Source organism: Pseudophryne corroboree, chromosome 6 (assembly GCF_028390025.1).
Source record: "Pseudophryne corroboree isolate aPseCor3 chromosome 6, aPseCor3.hap2, whole genome shotgun sequence".
Taxonomy (NCBI): domain Eukaryota; kingdom Metazoa; phylum Chordata; class Amphibia; order Anura; family Myobatrachidae; genus Pseudophryne; species Pseudophryne corroboree.
Genome location: NC_086449.1, coordinates 222,456,359 through 222,475,123, shown reverse-complemented (window position 1 = coordinate 222,475,123; position 18,765 = coordinate 222,456,359). Strand labels below are relative to the sequence as shown.

Below are 18,765 nucleotides of genomic sequence, written 5' to 3'. Positions count from 1 at the left end.
GGGCCCGTGAAGACCACATTCCAGAAAACAGGGGTCTGAAGCCTCTTGCGGAATTAACATATTTCAGCACAGCCGCTGTGTACAAAGAAGCACAAAGTATGCTACTGAATCTGTCTCTGTATCAAGCCCAATGTTAAGACAATCTGTTAAATTTACTCTACCGGTCAACCAGAATCTCACAGTATTAGCGCACCTTATCGACAATTTCCCCGATTAAGATCATGATTTGCAGATACTTTCCTCAATACACCAACTATAATTTTCTCTAAACAGACCTTATATCAGCGAAGCGCATTCTGCATGCTGATTTATTGCTCCCTTGTCTGTGTACACCAGAACTGTGGCTGCAGCAGAGTGCACCATCACTGATACAAACTGGGCAGGCAGCTTAAGCTTTAATAAAATATTAATTATTATAGTGCACAGGTTCTCAAACTCGGTCCTCAGGACCCCACACAGTGCACGTTTTGCAGGTCTCCTCACAGAATCACAAGGGAAATAATTAGCTCCATCTGTGGACCTTTTAAAATATGTCAGTGAGTAATTAATACACCTGTGCACCTGCTGGGTCACCTGCAAAACATGCACTGTGTGGGCTCCTGAGGACCGAGTTTGAGAACCACTGTTATAGTGTATTAGGGAGAGAGCACTGGGGGTAATTCAGAGTTGATCGCAGCAGCAAATTTGTTAGCAGTTGGGCAAAACCATGTGCCCAGCAGGGGGGGGCAGATATAACATGTGCAGAGAGAGTTAGATTTGGGTGGGTTATTTTTTGTTTCTGTGCAGGGTAAATACTGGCTACTTTATTTTTACACTGCAAGTAAAATTTAAGTTTGAACACACCCCATCCAAATCTAACGCTCTCTGCACGTTATATCTGCCCCCCCTGCAGTGCACATGGTTTTGCCCAACTGCTAACAAATTTGCCCCATTGAAGCTCAGCAGGGACACGCAGCAAACACAGCTCTGCATGCTATATAGTATCTCTGAATGTCTTGAACTTTTGTCCACCATGGCCTTTTCTACCGGCAGAGTTTGAGCAAGATGACGAGTGGAGGCGGACTGAATACGCTCAGGCAACTGCGGTCAGAGCTGCTGCAGCTCTGCTGCAAGCTCCGGCACAGCTTGTGTTGTGTCCAGCCTCCTCCGCCAGCCTGTCAGCAGCAATGCTCAAGCCAGGTGAAGTAGCGGGGAGGAAAGAGGAGGAAGCCAGAGAGAGCTAACGCAGGGAGCAGCACTTCTCGCTGCCGGCGCTGCGACCCGTCACTTTGACAGGCACAGCAGGGTAACAAAGCAGGGAGAGCGCCTCCTCAGCCCAGTGCCTCCCTGCATTGCATACCCTTGCTGAGCGGGTAGCATCGGCTCTACAACCCACTGTAACAAATCCTTAAATACACTTTGTAAAAAAAAAAAAAATTTAAAAATAAAAAAAATCTGCATACCAATTGCATGGACTCAAATACTGCTCTAGCCTGCCCCTCGTGCTGCTCCCTGCACCTAGGATGGCCAATCCCGGGCCATTTATTCAATCCTGGGTATCGGGACTGAAAAATGGTCAATAGCGGGATTACCTTTTCCCTATGTGTACGGCACGCCCCTCTTGCCCAGCACACAACTCACTATACAACCGGGGCACGCGGGCGGGGAACAGGGGAACATCCTTCACTCTCGGCGGCGGTCAGCGGCGTGTGACGGCGGACGGCTGACTGCGCAGCATGACCTGTGACTGCATGTCACGCTGCACAGGTGGAGCCGGGAGGAGGGAGCCGGTAAGCGTCTGAGCGTCCCGAGGACGCTCAACGCTGCCCAGCTTTAAAAAAAACAAAGAGCCGCCTGATCCCGCAATCCCCGGTATTGAATCCCAGACGATTTTTGCCACCCTACCTGCACCCCTGCACTCAAAAGGAACACATGAAGCAATTATTTTATGTTGTGCAAAGATCTTTGTTATTGAACTAAATACTACAACTTCATCAGGAAAATAAGTGGTGTTTTAATTTGAGGCTTACTTTTTTCAGGCCATTTGGCAATTTTTGTCTTTTGTCTTTGAAACTTGATGCATATACAGTCTGCAGGGGGGTGGCAATGCATACACTGGAGCACTGTGATAGAATGTAAAAGCGCTGCAAGAATCTATAATTTACATAATAGGATCTGAGTCAATCATTGTATGTGTTGAATTATGTATCCTGGAAGCCTTTCCTCTTCTGTTCCAAGGTTTACTGTACAATACAGCACAAAGCGGCTACAAGCCAAGGCAGAGACACTAAGCTATTACCCCGAGTAAGCATTCCTGCCACCATTTTTAGTGAAGGCGACATTCTGCAGGATTGCTTAACCAATACACAAGCTGGTATCTAAATGGTTACTGTAGTTTATAGAATATTATTGGAAACAGTAGAAAAAGAGAACCATAACCACACTAAGGTACATTCAGACCCATCACTTGCACAAAGGATAGGAGCAACGTTAATTACGGCTATGAAACCAACTTTAATTAGGAGCGATCACATAGATGCATGCAACTCTGCACATTTGTTAAGATGTGCAATAAGTTCCGTGAACGCTATGGGGGTCATTCCGAGTTGATCGCTCGCTAGCTATTTTTTGCAGTGCTGCGAACATATAGTTGCCGCCTATAGGGGAGTGTATTTTTGCTTTGCAAGTGTGCAGTTTCTGAGTAGCTCAGAACTTACTCAGCTGCTGCGATCACTTTAGCCTGTTCTTGCCCGGAATTGACGTCAGACACCCGCTCTGCAAACGCTTCGACGCGCCTGCCTTTTTCCAAACACTCCCAGAAAACGGTCAGTTGACACCCACAAACGCCCTCTTCCTGTCAATCTCCTTGCAATCGGCTGTGCATATGGACTCTTCGGTAAATCCATCACTCAGCAACGAACCACTTTGTACCCGTATGACATACCTGCGCATTGCGGTGCATACGCATGCGCAGTTTTGCAGAGTTTTGACCTGATCGCACCGCAGCGAAAAAACCTAGCATGCGATCAGGTCGGAATAACCCCCTATATCATACTTGCCTACTTTTGAAAAAGCATTTCAAGGAGATTGTGAAAGTAACAACTAAAAGCGCGGGCGCGTACTGTTACATCGGAGAGGCGTGTTATGAAAATGACTTACATCCAAATGTAAATGAGGCCCAAACTTAGTAATATCTATTTGTTGAAGAAAAGACACTGATATTTTGCAGTATTTTTGTTTGTGTATTGTGTTTTACAAAAGGTTCCATATTCTGTAAGTGGTCACAAGAAACCTTATTTAAAATGCACGTAGTCATAGGGAACGTTGTGCCTTATAACCAATGCAGGGAAATGGCGCTGATGATCCCATTTGAATGTATTTATCTCTGATTTCTCTCCCCCCCCCCCCCCCCCCAAGAATGTAATAGCTACATAATGGGAGTAAGGTATAATCAGGGAGATTGCTGGACTATTCAGTGAGTGAGGGAGATTGTTGCTACTGTATTTCCGGGAGTCTCCTGCAGAATGAGGGAGGGTAGGCAACCATGCCCTATATGCGTGTAAATACAGCCAACTTGTATGTACAGTAGCTCTGAATCGGCCACACTGAATACATTGGGGGTTTTGTTTGCCTTCAATTTCATCAAATCAATTACAATGATAAAAGACTGAAATTGATGCCAAACACTTGCTTTACTGCCTTTATCATTATGGTCTATTTTATTTTTTAAAGCACCAATATTATATTGCACCTACTGAAATCTAAATACAAGGATACTAAAACTGAAGTCATAGATGGCCATGCGCTAATGACATTAACAATCGCCATGGACATATGGTATAGGTAATATATTGCTACAGAACTTTAGTGATACAGTTTAGTATATGAATGAAGCTCAGTTATGCGACCGTTGCTACTGTATTTGCAGTTATACACTTTTTTTTTTTTTACAGAAAGCTCTTCTGTACATTATAAAGAAACATTAGCATATACTGCATAAAACTAATCCAGATTATAGTCTCCAAATACAGCACCCACTGCATCACCTGGGAAAGCAGACTAGCCCTGACGGAACCAACTCCGGTGAAGAGACAAATTGTTTTTTGAGGACATTAAAATATTTACAATATACACTATGGAAACATCAGTGAAGTAGACAATGCTGTTGAATGTGTGAAGTCCGTGTCTTAAAAGAGCAATTTCATGCTTTGTTGCCCTATAAATGAGCTCTGCACACAAACAAAATAATAAATCCTCTGAGATTAGCAGCGAGCCAAAGACCCAGTTTAGATTAGTGCAACTGTAGTAACCACAGGACAAATGCAATAGGAAGACTGTCTAACTCTAGCATACTTTATGCCTGGTAAGTAACATGGTAAGCCTCTGTTTTCCATGCACTGTTGTAAGTGTTGTGAATCACTGACATACTGCCAGGGCTGCCAAGAGAAATCCTGGGCACCGGTACTACAAACTTCCCAGGACCCAGGAAGTGGCTGTGACTGACGTACACAACAAGGGATAAACAGCCACGTGACACACAAAAACATCCCCCCCTTCCCGGCAGCCTGACCCGCCGCTCACACACCTGCCCACTGATTTATAATAAAGAAAAAAAAATAATCCCACCAAAGAAACGGCTACTGGTGTGCCCTGGCCCGGGCCCCCTGGCATGCCTGGGCCCGTGTAATCTGTACCCCCTCTCTCGACACCACTGCATACTGCAGCAATAGTGCATCCAACAAGCAGGACCCGTACTGCACATGCAGTGTCCCCGTCCAGCATATGCGCAAAGCACTGAACATCCACAACTAAATCAGGCCCAGTGATTGTTAGGGGATTGGTTATGTTATATTCTGATCCACACCTGGAAAACCCATGGATTAGTTAGCTGGGGTGTTAATGGAAATTAGCATATTAACTTTAGCAAGCAGGAAACATGGAAGAGAGCATCTTAAGAAAAGAAAAAAGCCCCGAGTATGTATTTACTCAGTTACTCAGTTATGTGCTGTTTACACACGCTACATTTACATAACGAAATATACGGTAAGTCTGCAAACAATGCAAAAAAAACAACCTGTATATTGGGGTTATTAAGGGAATATTTACTAAGCAACGGATTTTCAAAATCCTTGATTTTTGCAGGTTTTTTACCTGCTTAATACAAAAACATATAACATTTAATGCAAAGCAAGACTGTTTTTGCATTTACTCTTTGCCTTATTAAAATGGCAACAGTCACGGGTTTTGAAAATCCATTGCTTAGTAAATATACCCGTAATCTTAATTCAGATAGTAGTATGGTAAAAAGACATTTTACCATAAGGAAAATCTCAAAGATTTTCTCAACAGGATAACAGGACTTATAGCACATCCACACAGAGTGCCGCCAAAAAGGTAAAATATACCCATCTCAATTAAATATTATATCTGTATATAAATTAATAAATACACATTATTGCTGTTGTACCTTGGTGGATGGAGTTGTGCACCGAGTAATAGGCCCTACACACTGGCCGATTTTCAGAAAGATATGAACGATCTCGTTCATAAATGAACGAGAACTCGTTCATATCTTCCAGTGTGGAGACTCCAGCGATGAACGATGCGCGTCCCCGCGCTCGTTCATCGCTGGTCTCCCGTCGGCTGTGCATGCAGGCCAATATGGACGATCTCGTCCATATTTGCCTGCACTTCAATGCAGCCGGGTGACGGGGGGAGTGAAGAAACTTCACTCCTCCCGTCACTGCCCCCCCCCGCCGCCGGGTCGCTCGTCGGCCGTATCGGCCGTCGGGCACCTCGGCGGCGCATCGTCAAATGAGTAGGGCCATTAAGGTCCACAGAAGGACCAAAATATTGTCTCTTTATGACACTTTATGAATAAATCACTTTTTAAGCTTTTCAAGACTGATGAGCGTCCTGCTCTCTTTGCTTTATATATCTCTACAAAATTTCACGCAGGCTCTCAAGACCCACTTCATCAAAGCCAGCCGTCTCTCATCCTAAACCTCTGTTCCATGCTACCCCATCTGTGTCACCCCTGTCTGCCCCTCCCCTTTAGAATGTAATCTCTCAGGAGCAGGGCCCTCTCTCATCATGTTCTTTTCTTTATCTTGCTTAGACTATCTTCTACTCCATACATTGGCACCTAACTCTCAGTTTCTGCCACCCTGATGTTAATTTCAGAGTCATGTCACCTGATGCAGAATGTTTATATACCATGTACTTGTCCTTCATTGTCTTGTACTATAAGTCGCTGTTTTGCTCATTTGTTTATGTACTTTGTTAGGCGCTGTGGAACCCTAGTGGCGCCATATTAAGGATAATAAATGACTGAAAACCTTGATATTAATTTTGCCTACTGATATTATGCTTAAAGTATGGACTGGGCTGTCTGCGAAGCTCCTATTGAAGTCTTCTCTCTCAGCTCCCTTGTCTCTCTAAGCTACTTGAGAGACTTGCCTACACTCGACTCACACACTTTCTTAACTCACACACTTTATTGGACCCACTTCAGTCAGGCTTCCGTTCCCAACACTACACAGAGACAGCACTGACTAAAGTGGTTAATGATTTGGTCACTACGAAGTCTAAAGGCCATTACTCACTACTTATTCTTCTAGATCTATCTGCTGCATTTGACACTGCTGACCACTCTCTTCTCATACAAACACTACAATCCCTAGGTCTTAAAGACACAGGCCTTTCTTGGTTCCTATCCTACCTATCTAATCGCTCCTTCAGTGTTCGCTTCTCTGAATCTACCTCCTCTTCGCTACCTCTTTCACTTGGAGGCTCAGTCTTGGGTCCTCTGCTTTTCTCTATCTATGAGAATTCAAAGGAATGAACAGAACAGGACACCTGCCCCTAACTGTTATTCTTCCGGCGCTGATATTAATTGAAATTAATTAAAGTGTATCAAAAGCAGCTGAGTAAGACAACTAGCTAGGTTGCCAACTATATAAAGCAGAGAAAAAGTATATACTCCGCGCTATATGTACACTGTATCAAGTTAAACTAAAGTGTGCAGTCTGTCATATAGAATAATTGACTCAGTAGAACTAAAAAGATACGTATCAATAAATTCTTTATCCAATATCGTTAAAAATGACACATTTTGAACAAAACAAGCAGCATATACTTAGCAACAATTAATTAGTAATAATCAGAATTAATATAGCATACAATATAGTAAGAATTCTTAGTTATAATGCCATATAAAAATGAATACACTGGCTGGGCCGTGTCACTGAATGCCTTTCTGCCATTTCATCTTGGATGATATCTCGCCACCTCAAACTTAATGTTTCAAAAACAGAGTTAATTATATTTCCACCGGCCAATAGTAGGTACCAACCTGATATCTCTATCACTGTTGAAAATTCGACTATCTACCCTACCCCACAAGCTCGCTGCCTAGGTGTCATCCTTGACTCTGATCTGTCCTTTGTTCCCCACATTCAATCAGTCTCAAGATCATGTTACATGCATCTAAAAAAACATATCCAAAATACGACTATACCTTACACAAGACACTGCTAAAACTCTAATCCATGCTCTCATCTCCCGCATTGATTATTGCAATAGTCTCCTAACTGGTCTTCCCAAAACGAGACTCTCACCACTACAATCCATTCTGAATGCAGCTGCGAGGATAATCTTCCTCGCTAAACGTTCATCGTCTGCAGATCCACTCTATCAGTCTCTCCATTGGATTACCTGTATTCTACCGCATTCAATATAAAATACTTTTACTTACATACAAGGCTATTAGCCAAACTGCACCAACATACATCTCTTCACTCATCTCAAAATATCTCTCAACCCGACCTCTTCGCAAGACCTGCGTCTCTCATCCACACTCTCATTACTCGCTCCCACTCACGATTGCAGGACTTTCATCGGGCTGCACCCACTCTGTGGAATGCCCTACTATGCACAATAAGACTCTCCTCTAGTCTCCAAACCTTCAAGCGTTCCCTGAAAACTCACCTCTTTAGGCAAGCATATCAAATTCCAGAACCGCCCACATAACTTTCATAAACCTTCCTATCAAATTGCATCCACTTTGCACAGTCCACATATATCCTAGTGTTCTCTCTAGGATTTTTTTAGGGCAGGGTGCTGATCAAGGGAAGGGCACATTTTTAATTCGGGAGTGCACATTTTTAAGTTAGAAGGGCAAAATTAGGTACATACTATAATGTTTTGTGCTCCCATTCCTACATGTTAAAGCATGGACAGTGCGCGCAAAAAATAAGAATTTACTTACCGATAATTCTATTTCTCATAGTCCGTAGTGGATGCTGGGGACTCCGTAAGGACCATGGGGAATAGCGGCTCCGCAGGAGACTGGGCACATCTAAAGAAAGCTTTAGGACTATCTGGTGTGCACTGGCCCCTCCCCCTATGACCCTCCTCCAAGCCTCAGTTAGGATACTGTGCCCGGACGAGCGTACACAATAAGGAAGGATTTTGAATCCCGGGTAAGACTCATACCAGCCACACCAATCACACCGTACAACTTGTGATCTGAACCCAGTTAACAGCATGATAACAGAGGAGCCTCTAGAAAAGATGGCTCACTACAGCAATAACCCGATTTTTTTGGTAACAATAACTATGTACCAGTATTGCAGACAATCCGCACTTGGGATGGGCGCCCAGCATCCACTACGGACTATGAGAAATAGAATTATCGGTAAGTAAATTCTTATTTTCTCTAACGTCCTAAGTGGATGCTGGGGACTCCGTAAGGACCATGGGGATTATACCAAAGCTCCCAAACGGGCGGGAGAGTGCGGATGACTCTGCAGCACCAAATGAGAGAACTCCAGGTCCTCCTCAGCCAGGATATCAATTTTGTAGAATTTTACAAACGTATTTGCTCCTGACCAAGTAGCTGCTCGGCAAAGTTGTAAAGCCGAGACCCCTCGGGCAGCCGCCCAAGATGAGCCCACCTTCCTTGTGGAGTGGGCATTTACAGATTTTTGGCTGTGGCAGGCCTGCCACAGAATGTGCAAGCTGAATTGTACTACAAATCCAACGAGCAATAGTCTGCTTAGAAGCAGGAGCACCCAGCTTGTTGGGTGCATACAGGATAAACAGCGAGTCAGATTTCCTGACTCCAGCCGTCCTGGAAACATATATTTTCAGGGCCCTGACAACGTCTAGCAACTTGGAGTCCTCCAAGTCCCTAGTAGCCGCAGGCACCACAAATAGGTTGGTTCAGGTGAAACGCTGAAACCACCTTAGGGAGAAACTTAGGACGAGTCCTCAATTCCGCCCTGTCCGAATGGAAAATCAGATAAGGGCTTTTTTAGGATAAAGCCGCCAATTCTGACACGCGCCTGGCCCAGGCCAGGGCCAACAGCATGACCACTTTCCATGTGAGATATTTTAACTCCACAGATTTAAGTGGTTCAAACCAATGTGACTTTTGGAACCCAAAACTACATTGAGATCCCAAAGTGCCACTGGAGGCACAAAAGGAGGCTGTATATGCAGTACCCCTTTTACAAACGTCTGAACTTCAGGGACTGAAGCTAGTTCTTTTTGGAAGAAAATTGACAGGGCCGAAATTTGAACCTTAATGGACCCTAATTTCAGGCCCATAGACACTCCTGTTTGCAGGAAATGTAGGAATCGACCCAGTTGAATTTCCTCCGTCGGGCCTTACTGGCCTCGCACCACGCAACATATTTTCGCCAATTGCGGTGATAATTTTGCGGTTACATCCTTCCTGGCTTTGATCAGGATAGGGATGACTTCATCCGGAATGCCTTTTTTCCTTCAGGATCCGGCGTTCAACCGCCATGCCGTCAAACGCAGCCGCGGTAAGTCTTGGAACAGACAGGGTCCTTGCTGGAGCAGGTCCCTTCTTAGAGGTAGAGGCCACGGATCCTCCGTGAGCATCTCTTGAAGTTCCGGTTACCAAGTCCTTCTTGGCCAATCCGGAGCCACGAATATAGTGCTTACTCCTCTCCATCTTATCAATCTCAGTACCTTGGGTATGAGAGGCAGAGGAGGGAACACATACCCTGACTGGTACACCCACGGTGTTACCAGAGCGTCTACAGCTATTGCCTGAGGGTCCCTGGACCTGGCGCAATACCGGTCGAGTTTTTCCCAACGGTTTATAATCATGTGGAAGACTTCTGGGTGAAGTCCCCACTCTCCCGGGTGGAGGTCGTGCTGAGGAAGTCTGCTTCCCAGTTGTCCACTCCCGGAATTAATACTGCCGACAGTGCTATCACATGATTTTCCGCCCAGCGAAGAATCCTTGCAGCTTCTGCCATTGCCCTCCTGCTTCTTGTGCCACCCTGTCTGTTTACGTGGGTGACTGCCGTGATGTTGTCCGACTGGATCAACACCGGCTGACCTTGAAGCAGAGGTCTTGCTAAGCTTAGAGCATTGTAAATGTCCCTTAGCTTCAGGATATTTATGTGAAGTGATGTCTCCAGGCTTGACCCTAAGCCCTGGATATTCCTTCCCTGTGTGACTGCTCCCCAGCCTCGCAGGCTGGCATCCGTGGTCACCAGGACCCAGTCCTGAATGCCGAATCTGCGGCCCTCTAGAAGATGAGCACTCTGCAACCCCCACAGGAGGGACACCCTTGTCCTTGGTGACAGGGTTATCCGCTGATGCATCTGAAGATGCGACCCGGATCATTTGTCCAGCAGGTCCCACTGGAAAGTTCTTGCGTGGAATCTGCCGAATGGGATTGCTTCGTAGGAAGCCACCATTTTACCCAGAACCCTTGTGCATTGATGCACTGAGACTTGGCTCGGTTTTAGGAGGTTCCTGACTAGCTCGGATAACTCCCTGGCTTTCTCCTCCAGGAGAAACACCTTTTTCTGGACTGTGTCCAGGATCATCCCTAGGAACAGAAGACAAGTCGTCGGAACCAGCTGCGATTTTGGAATATTGAGAATCCAATCGTGCTGCCGCAACACTACCTGAGATAGTGCTATACCGACCTCCAACTGTTCCCTGGATCTTACCCTTATCAGGGAATTGTCCAAGTAAGGGATAACTAAAATTCCCTTCCTTCGAAGGAATATCATCATTTCGGCCATTACCTTGGTAAAGACCCGGGGTGCCGTGGACCATCCATACGGCAGCGTCTGAACTGATAGTGACAGTTCTGTACCATAAACCTGAGGTACCCTTGGTGAGAAGGGTAAATTTGGACATGAAGGTAAGCATCCTTGATGTCCCGAGACATCATGTAGTCCCCTTCTTCCAGGTTCGCAATCACTGCTCTGAGTGACTCAATCTTGAATTTGAACCTCTGTATGTAAGTGTTCAAAGATTTTAGATTTAGAATCGGTCTCACCGAGCCGTCCGGCTTCGGTACCACCACAGTGTGGAATAATACCCCGTTCCCTGTTGCAGGAGGGGTATCTTGATTATCACCTGCTGGGAATACAGCTTGTGAATGGCTTCCAAAACTGTCTCCCTGTCAGAAGGAGACATCGGTAAAGCCGACTTTAGGAAACGGCGAGGGGGAGACGTCTCGAATTCTAACTTGTACCCCTGAGATATTACCTGAAGGATCCAGGGGTCTACTTGCGAGTGAGCCCACTGCGCGCTGAAATTCATAGAGACGGGCCCCCCACCGTGCCTGATTCTGCTTGTAAAGCCCCAGCGTATACTGAGGGCTTGGCAGAGGCGGGAGAGGGTTTCTGTTCCTGGGAACTGGCTGATTTCTGCAGCCTTTTTCCTCTCCCTCTGTCACGGGGCAGAAAAGAGGAACCTTTTGCCCGCTTGTCCACGAAAAGACTGCGCCTGATAATACGGCGTCTTCTCATGTTGAGAGGCGACCTGGGGTACAAACGTGGATTTCCCAGCTGTTGCCGTGGCCACCAGGTCTAAAAGACCGACCCCAAATAACTCCTCCCCTTAATAAAGCAATACTTCCAAATGCCATTTGGAATACGCATCACCTGACCACTGACGTGTCCATAACCCTCTACTGGTAGAAATGGACAACGCACTTATACTTGATGCCAGTCGGCAAATATTCCGCTGTGCATCACGCATATATAGAAATGCATCGTTCAAATGCTCTATAGGCAAAAATATACTGTCCCTATCTAGGGTATCAATATTTTCAGTCAGGGAATCAGACCACGCCGACCCAGCACTGCACATCCAGGCTGAGGCGATTGCTGGTCGCAGTATAACACCAGTATGTGTGTAAATACATTTTAGGATACCCTCCTGCTTTCTATCAGCAGGATCCTTAAGGGCGGCCATCTCAGGAGAGGTTAGAGCCCTTACAAGCGTGTGAACGTTTATCCACCCTAGGGGGTGTTTCCCAACGCACCCTAACCTCTGGCGGGAAAGGATATAATGCCAATAACATTTTAGAAATTATCAGTTGTTATCGGGGGAAACCCACGCATCATCACACACCTCATTTAATTTCTCAGATTCAGAAAACTACAGGTAGTTTAGCCTCACCGAACATAATACCCCTTTTTTTGGTGGTACTCGTATTATCAGAAATGTGTAAAACATTTTTCATTGCCTCAAACATGTAACGTGTGGCCCTACTGGAAGTCACATTTGTCTCTTCACCGTCGACACTGGAGTCAGTATCCGTGTCGGCGTCTATATCTGCCATCTGAGGTAACGGGCGCTTTATAGCCCCTGACGGCCTATGAGACGTCTGGACAGGCACAAGCTGAGTAGCTGGCTGTCTCATGTCAACCACTGTCTTTTATACAGAGCTGACACTGTCACGTAATTTCTTCCAACAGTTCATCCACTCAGGTGTCGACCCCCTAGGGGGTGACATCACTATTACAGGCAATCTGCTCCGTCTCCACATCATTTTTCTCCTCATACATGTCGACACAAAAGTACCGACATACAGCACACACACAGGGAATGCTCTGATAGAGGACAGGACCCCACTAGCCCTTTGGGGAGACAGAGGGAGAGTTTGCCAGCACACACCAGAGCGCTATATATATACAGGGATAACCTTATATAAGTGTTTTTCCCCTTATAGCTGCTGTATAGTTAATACTGCGCCTAATTAGTGCCCCCCTCTCTTTTTTAACCCTTTCTGTAGTGTAGTGACTGCAGGGGAGAGCCAGGGAGCTTCCCTCCAACGGAGCTGTGAGGGAAAATGGCGCCAGTATGCTGAGGAGATAGGATCCGCCCCCTTATCGGCGGCCTTATCTTCCCGTTTTTCTGTATATTCTGGCAGGGGTTAAATGCATCCATATAGCCCAGGAGCTATATGTGATGCATTTTTTGCCATCCAAGGTGTTTTTTATTGCGTCTCAGGGCGCCCCCCCCCCCCCCCCAGCGCCCTGCACCCTCAGTGACCGGAGTGTGAAGTGTGCTGAGAGCAATGGCGCACAGCTGCAGTGCTGTGCGCTACCTTGTTGAAGACAGGACGTCTTCTGCCGCCGATTTTCCGGACCTCTTCTGCCTTCTGGCTCTGTAAGGGGGCCGGCGGCGTGGCTCTGGGACCCATCCAAGCTGGGCCTGTGATCGTCCCTCTGGAGCTAATGTCCAGTAGCCTAAGAAGCCCAATCCACTCTGCACGCAGGTGAGTTCGCTTCTTCTCCCCTTAGTCCCTCGATGCAGTCAGCCTGTTGCCAGCAGGTCTCACTGAAAATAAAAAACCTAAACTAAAACTTTCACTAAGAAGCTCAGGAGAGCCCCTAGTGTGCACCCTTCTCGTTCGGGCACAGAGATCTAACTGAGGCTTGGAGGAGGGTCATAGGGGGAGGGGCCAGTGCACACCAGATAGTCCTAAAGCTTTCTTTAGATGTGCCCAGTCTCCTGCGGAGCCGCTATTCCCCATGGTCCTTACGGAGTCCCCAGCATCCACTTAGGACGTTAGAGAAATTTAGGGGCATTGTTTCGTGGGGAAGGGGCGTGGCCACATAATAGTGGCAATTCACATTACAACACACAGTAGTGCAGCTAATACACACTGCACCAGGTAGAACCTCCTATACACACTGCGACAGGTAGAGCATGTTATACCCATTGCACCAGGTAGAGAGCACTGAGGCACACTGCACCAGGTAGAGACGACTGAGGCACACTGCACCAGGTAGAGATGACTGAGAAACACTGCACCAGGCAGAGAGCACTGAGACACACTGCACCAGGTAGGGCACATTTTTGATTCGGGAGGGCACATTTTAATTTAGAAGGGCAAAATGTTGCTATATAAACCCTATTGAGACACTTCAGAATTAAACTGGCAGCACATTGTATCTTAAGTTTAAATGTGCTGTCAGATTGAAGCGAAGGTGTCCCAGGATGGTTTATATAGCATACATTATGCTATATAAACCATCTTGGGACACCTTCGCTTCAATCTGACAGCACATGTAAATTTAAGATATGATGTGCTGCCAGGTTATTTCTGAAGTGTCTCATTAGGGTTTATATAGTTTATTAAACTATATAAACCCTATTGAGACACTTAGGGGGGTGATCAGTATGAATGCTCATCATCCCTCCAGCATAGGCAGAGGAGACACCCTGACCTGGCCCCACTGTTCCTGGGGATGGGGGGGACGGCGGACCCGGGCCCCTTTCACAAACCCGGGTAATTAGTACCTACTAGTTCCCCCTTGAAATGCAATGCTGTACAGAGCTGCTCTCCGCTTTTTTTGTGCCAATTTTATTTACTGGGGGCTGATGCTGCGGGAATGATCGCGCTGGTCCCCCCTCACACACCGCGGAGCTGGATGAAAATGGCCACCACACTGATCCTCCCCGGGGTCCTCTTTTATAGGGTCATGTACACAGAGGAGGGAGGGCTGTGTTTGTCTCGGCGAGAGAAGCAAACCCAGCCCTCCTCATCTTACCAGATTCCCAGCTGCCTACAGTGTTGCCTTCAGCCAGCACATCAGCGCGAAAAGTTTAAGGCAGCTGCAGGGGGGAGTGACAGCTCGGCGGAGAGGCGTGACAGAGCGGCGGGGAGGAGTGACATTGCGGCAGGGAGGAGTGAGCGCGTGCCCGGCACGGCGGTGAGTAGGCAGTCCTTTAGTAATCAGCAGGATGGGCACAAACGGGCAGGGCGCATTCTGTCACTCAGAAAAGGGGCAGGGCGCAGCGCCCCGTGAAAGAAGACTAGCGTGAACACTATATCTTCACATGTCTTCTCGTTCTTCACTTTCCCTTCCTCTCGACCCCGGATCATCATTGCTGTATGACCATATCATACAGCCCACCAAGAACCTTTGCAATCTGGCGGACAACTATGCAATAGATAGGCATGGATACACAAGGATAGGTGCTATTACCCTATAGATTGTAAGCTTGCAAGCAGGACCTTCCTACCTCTATGACTGTTTGTTATTACCCAGTTTCGTTATATCACTGTTATTTCCAATTGTAAAGCGCAACGGAATTTGCTGCGCTATATAAGAAACTGTTAATAAATCATTAAAAATAAAAGTCTTAGAACTGATTGTGCAAAAATGCGCTAAGTCAGTGATGACCAGTCATTGCTATCAATGTGATCTTTTGGGCTGATGAAGAACATCTGAAACCACTATGGACTGTTAGAATGGGAGCAAAAAAAAAAAAATTTCATGGTTAGCGAAAATTCTTAAATGAGATGAGTATTCTAACGTAATCTTATTAGAAAGGTAGGGAGTGCCCTGCTATTTTGAAGGTGCCAGTACTCCTTGCAGATAGAAGATCCTCGATAAGGCTATATCTGATGTGGGCTGTTGAAGAAAGTTGGTTAGAGGAGCTGCGTGCACTAGGAGGAGCATACTCCATTTCAGTTTGCTTTCTAACAAACGTGTAGTTGAAACACTTGCCAAGACTGAACAATGAGCAGACATGTTATGTAGTGTGTGTGTGTGTGTTAGCGGCCCCTTATGCCAACCACAGCTACTATCTATAGTTGTGTCAGCTGACTGCAATGTACATATTGTCCTTTCTTCCCTACGCACACTTTATTAGCACTGTGCATCTTTTTCTTCTGCAAACAGGAACAGGTGGGATACTATAGGATAGCAGAATTTTACCATTATGCCCATTATGTTATTCCACAGTACTCCTATGCATGGGGGGTACTCAATCAAATGCAAAAATAATGCAAACGCCCACTACACTTGCCCATAGCAAAATGTAACACAACAACAAGGACCGTAGGAGATAGAGGGGAAAAAAATGTGTTGGCTTAACTTGCTTAAACGTACACTAAGGTTAATCCACATATATATTAAAACAATCATTAAAAAAAAAAAAGCAAATGTTTGGGAAGACTAACTTCAGTTTTGCAACAGAGCGGATTCTGACCAGGAAATTTAGTGCAAAGATTTTTAAACTTTATAACCTACTCTAAACCACATAGAAGGCAGCAAGAGCAATGCATTTAATGGGTTAATAAACCCAGGAATATAACAAAGGTATGCTACAGTGGGTTGGGTATGCGTTACCGATCAGTGACTTAAAAAAATGGCAGCATAAATCAAGAAGGAAAAAATACAAAAGTTGCAAAAAAATGCATTCATTGGTCAACCAGTTTACTGACCATGACAATTAAAAAGAGGTGAGTGGATGAAGGCGTTATAACATAGGAATTATAGTAAGAGTGTTATTTTAGATGTTGGTAGCCTATGCACGGATATATTTTGTGAATAAAAGTGCTATATCCAATCCTTAAATTGTAATAATTTATCTTTACCTCTAAAGAAGGGGGGGGGGGGGGGGTTTATCAAAGCTTGGAGAGAGATAAAATAGAGAATGATAAGGTACCAACCAACCAGCACCTGTCATTTTTCAAACACAGCCTGTAAATACCCCCTAAATATCTCAGTTTCTTCTAAAAGTAACATTACACCTCCACACACTTGCAGACTGTAAAACAATAGCTATTCATAAAACATGTAAATAGCTTGCAATGGTAGATACAATGTACCACACTCATTATTCAAAGTTCTCCAGTGTTTGCTTAGGACAACAGACAGACTATAGGATCAGTCACACACAGCACAAGATATCGATCTGCAATAACTTTGTTCAACAGATGTTCCACCCTACACAGGGCACGCTCTATACTAGGATTTTAATATATATATATATATATATATATATATATATATATATATATAATATCTCTCTCTATCTCACATACACTACACTCTTCCTACACAATGTGCAATTTGGGAGGGGGATATGTCACTGCCTACTGCTATATAAAATCTATTATTAGGCATTTTCTTAAACTATAGAGGGGAAAAATAAGGAAATAATACATGTACTAGTTTGGCTACAAAGTCACTTAAGTATTACAGGATTTTAACACTACAGAGAAATAAAGAGAAGCCTGCAACAGTATATTAGAGCTGAATGACAGGCCAGGAGAGAGAGAGCGAGAGAAAATGAGAATATCCTCTGTATATGGGAAGCATAATTGTATTTGCTGTAAGCCCTGCATTTGGCTCTACATACTGTATGTAGTTCAGTATAAACTAAAAACACTGACAAATTTGTTATCACAATGTAACATATCGCATACAGGACACCAGCCCGATGTCCGAGCACAGGTGAACATGCCCTACTTGAGCAGAAGTGAATGACACCAGGTTTGAGTCTGAGCACAGATGGTGATGCCCTGCTTGAGCACAGGTGAATTAAAGACCCCTAGATTCTTAGCTGCAGAGCTAAAACACTCTGTGGCCCCTATGAGGGGCCCCCTCCCAGCAGCACACACAGACAGGAGGAGGTACCTGAAGATCTTGACGATGAGACAGGCGATGAGGAAAGTGCTGAAGCCGCACACGAAGATGAACACGCTTTTGATGGTAGGCATGTACTGCTCAATGCTATGAAAGCGGGTCACCTTGGAGGTGTCGTTGCCCTGGGCAGAGGGCACCTGGGTGGTGTTGTGGATGACATTGCTGGCTGTAGTAGAGGGGAGTCTGCCCAGCTCCCGTCTGTACATGGAGCTGCCCATGGCATCACATGCCAGCAGCAGGCAGCCCAGCAGGGTCAGCAGGAGAGCTCTCATTTTCTGCGGTGGCTGATGGTTCCTGCTGGGTGACTGTGCCCTGTGCGCCCCCCGATGCCTGGATCCCCTGCCGCGACTCTGTGTGTTGCGCTCCCCGGTTACAGGAGCCTCTCCACGGCTGGCTGCAGCTGCTCAGCTCGCACGGTGCAGGAAATAGGATTGGGAACCCGGAAGGGTTCTTGCACCACGTTGCAGTGAATCATTTGATGAAGGACACACATGGGAGGGCTGGAAGTTTGGGAACTGACAGATTTCCCCCCTATCAGGCTGTCACACCTCCCCTGTCCCTACCTAATGGACTGACTTTCTGTAGTGTTGCAGATAATCATCACTACTGTCAGATTGTGTTTCATACAGCGCTGCTGGGGTTGCTAACAGACAGTCGTTTGCTGACATACAATAAATACACATTTTCATCTTTAAAAAAAAAAGAAACATCAGATCGGTAAAAATATTGCCTTCTGCTACAGAGAACTATGGTTTATAAATGTCATTAGGTTTATATATGTGTGTGTGTATGTATGTATATATATATATATATATATATATATATATATATATATACATATATATACACCACAGCTTCCAAATCTTTCACAGTTGTTGAATATCGAAAAAATAAGCTATCAGACCATATATCGACAAATACTGAAAAAAAAATGTGGTTGTATATCTATACATGTAATAAAACTGTTAAGGTTGTGTCTGTACGTAGCAATTGTGTTTTGAGAAATATACCTCTAGGAACTGTTTATGAAATATGGAGACGAAAAACAAAA

General features: G+C 45.4%; 1 protein-coding gene across 1 annotated transcript in view; it reads right to left on the bottom strand.

The window, feature by feature from the left end:
• The window catches only part of FAM174B (family with sequence similarity 174 member B), a 127,889-nt gene extending 109,633 nt beyond the window's left edge, over window positions 1-18,256 (bottom strand). Inside the window, exon 1 of the mRNA XM_063925733.1 lies at window positions 17,706-18,256. Coding sequence (XP_063781803.1) covers window positions 17,706-17,986 — 281 coding nt within the window. The 5' untranslated portion in view covers window positions 17,987-18,256. The remainder of the gene's footprint in view (window positions 1-17,705) is intronic.
• Between the last annotated feature and the right edge of the window lie 509 nt (window positions 18,257-18,765).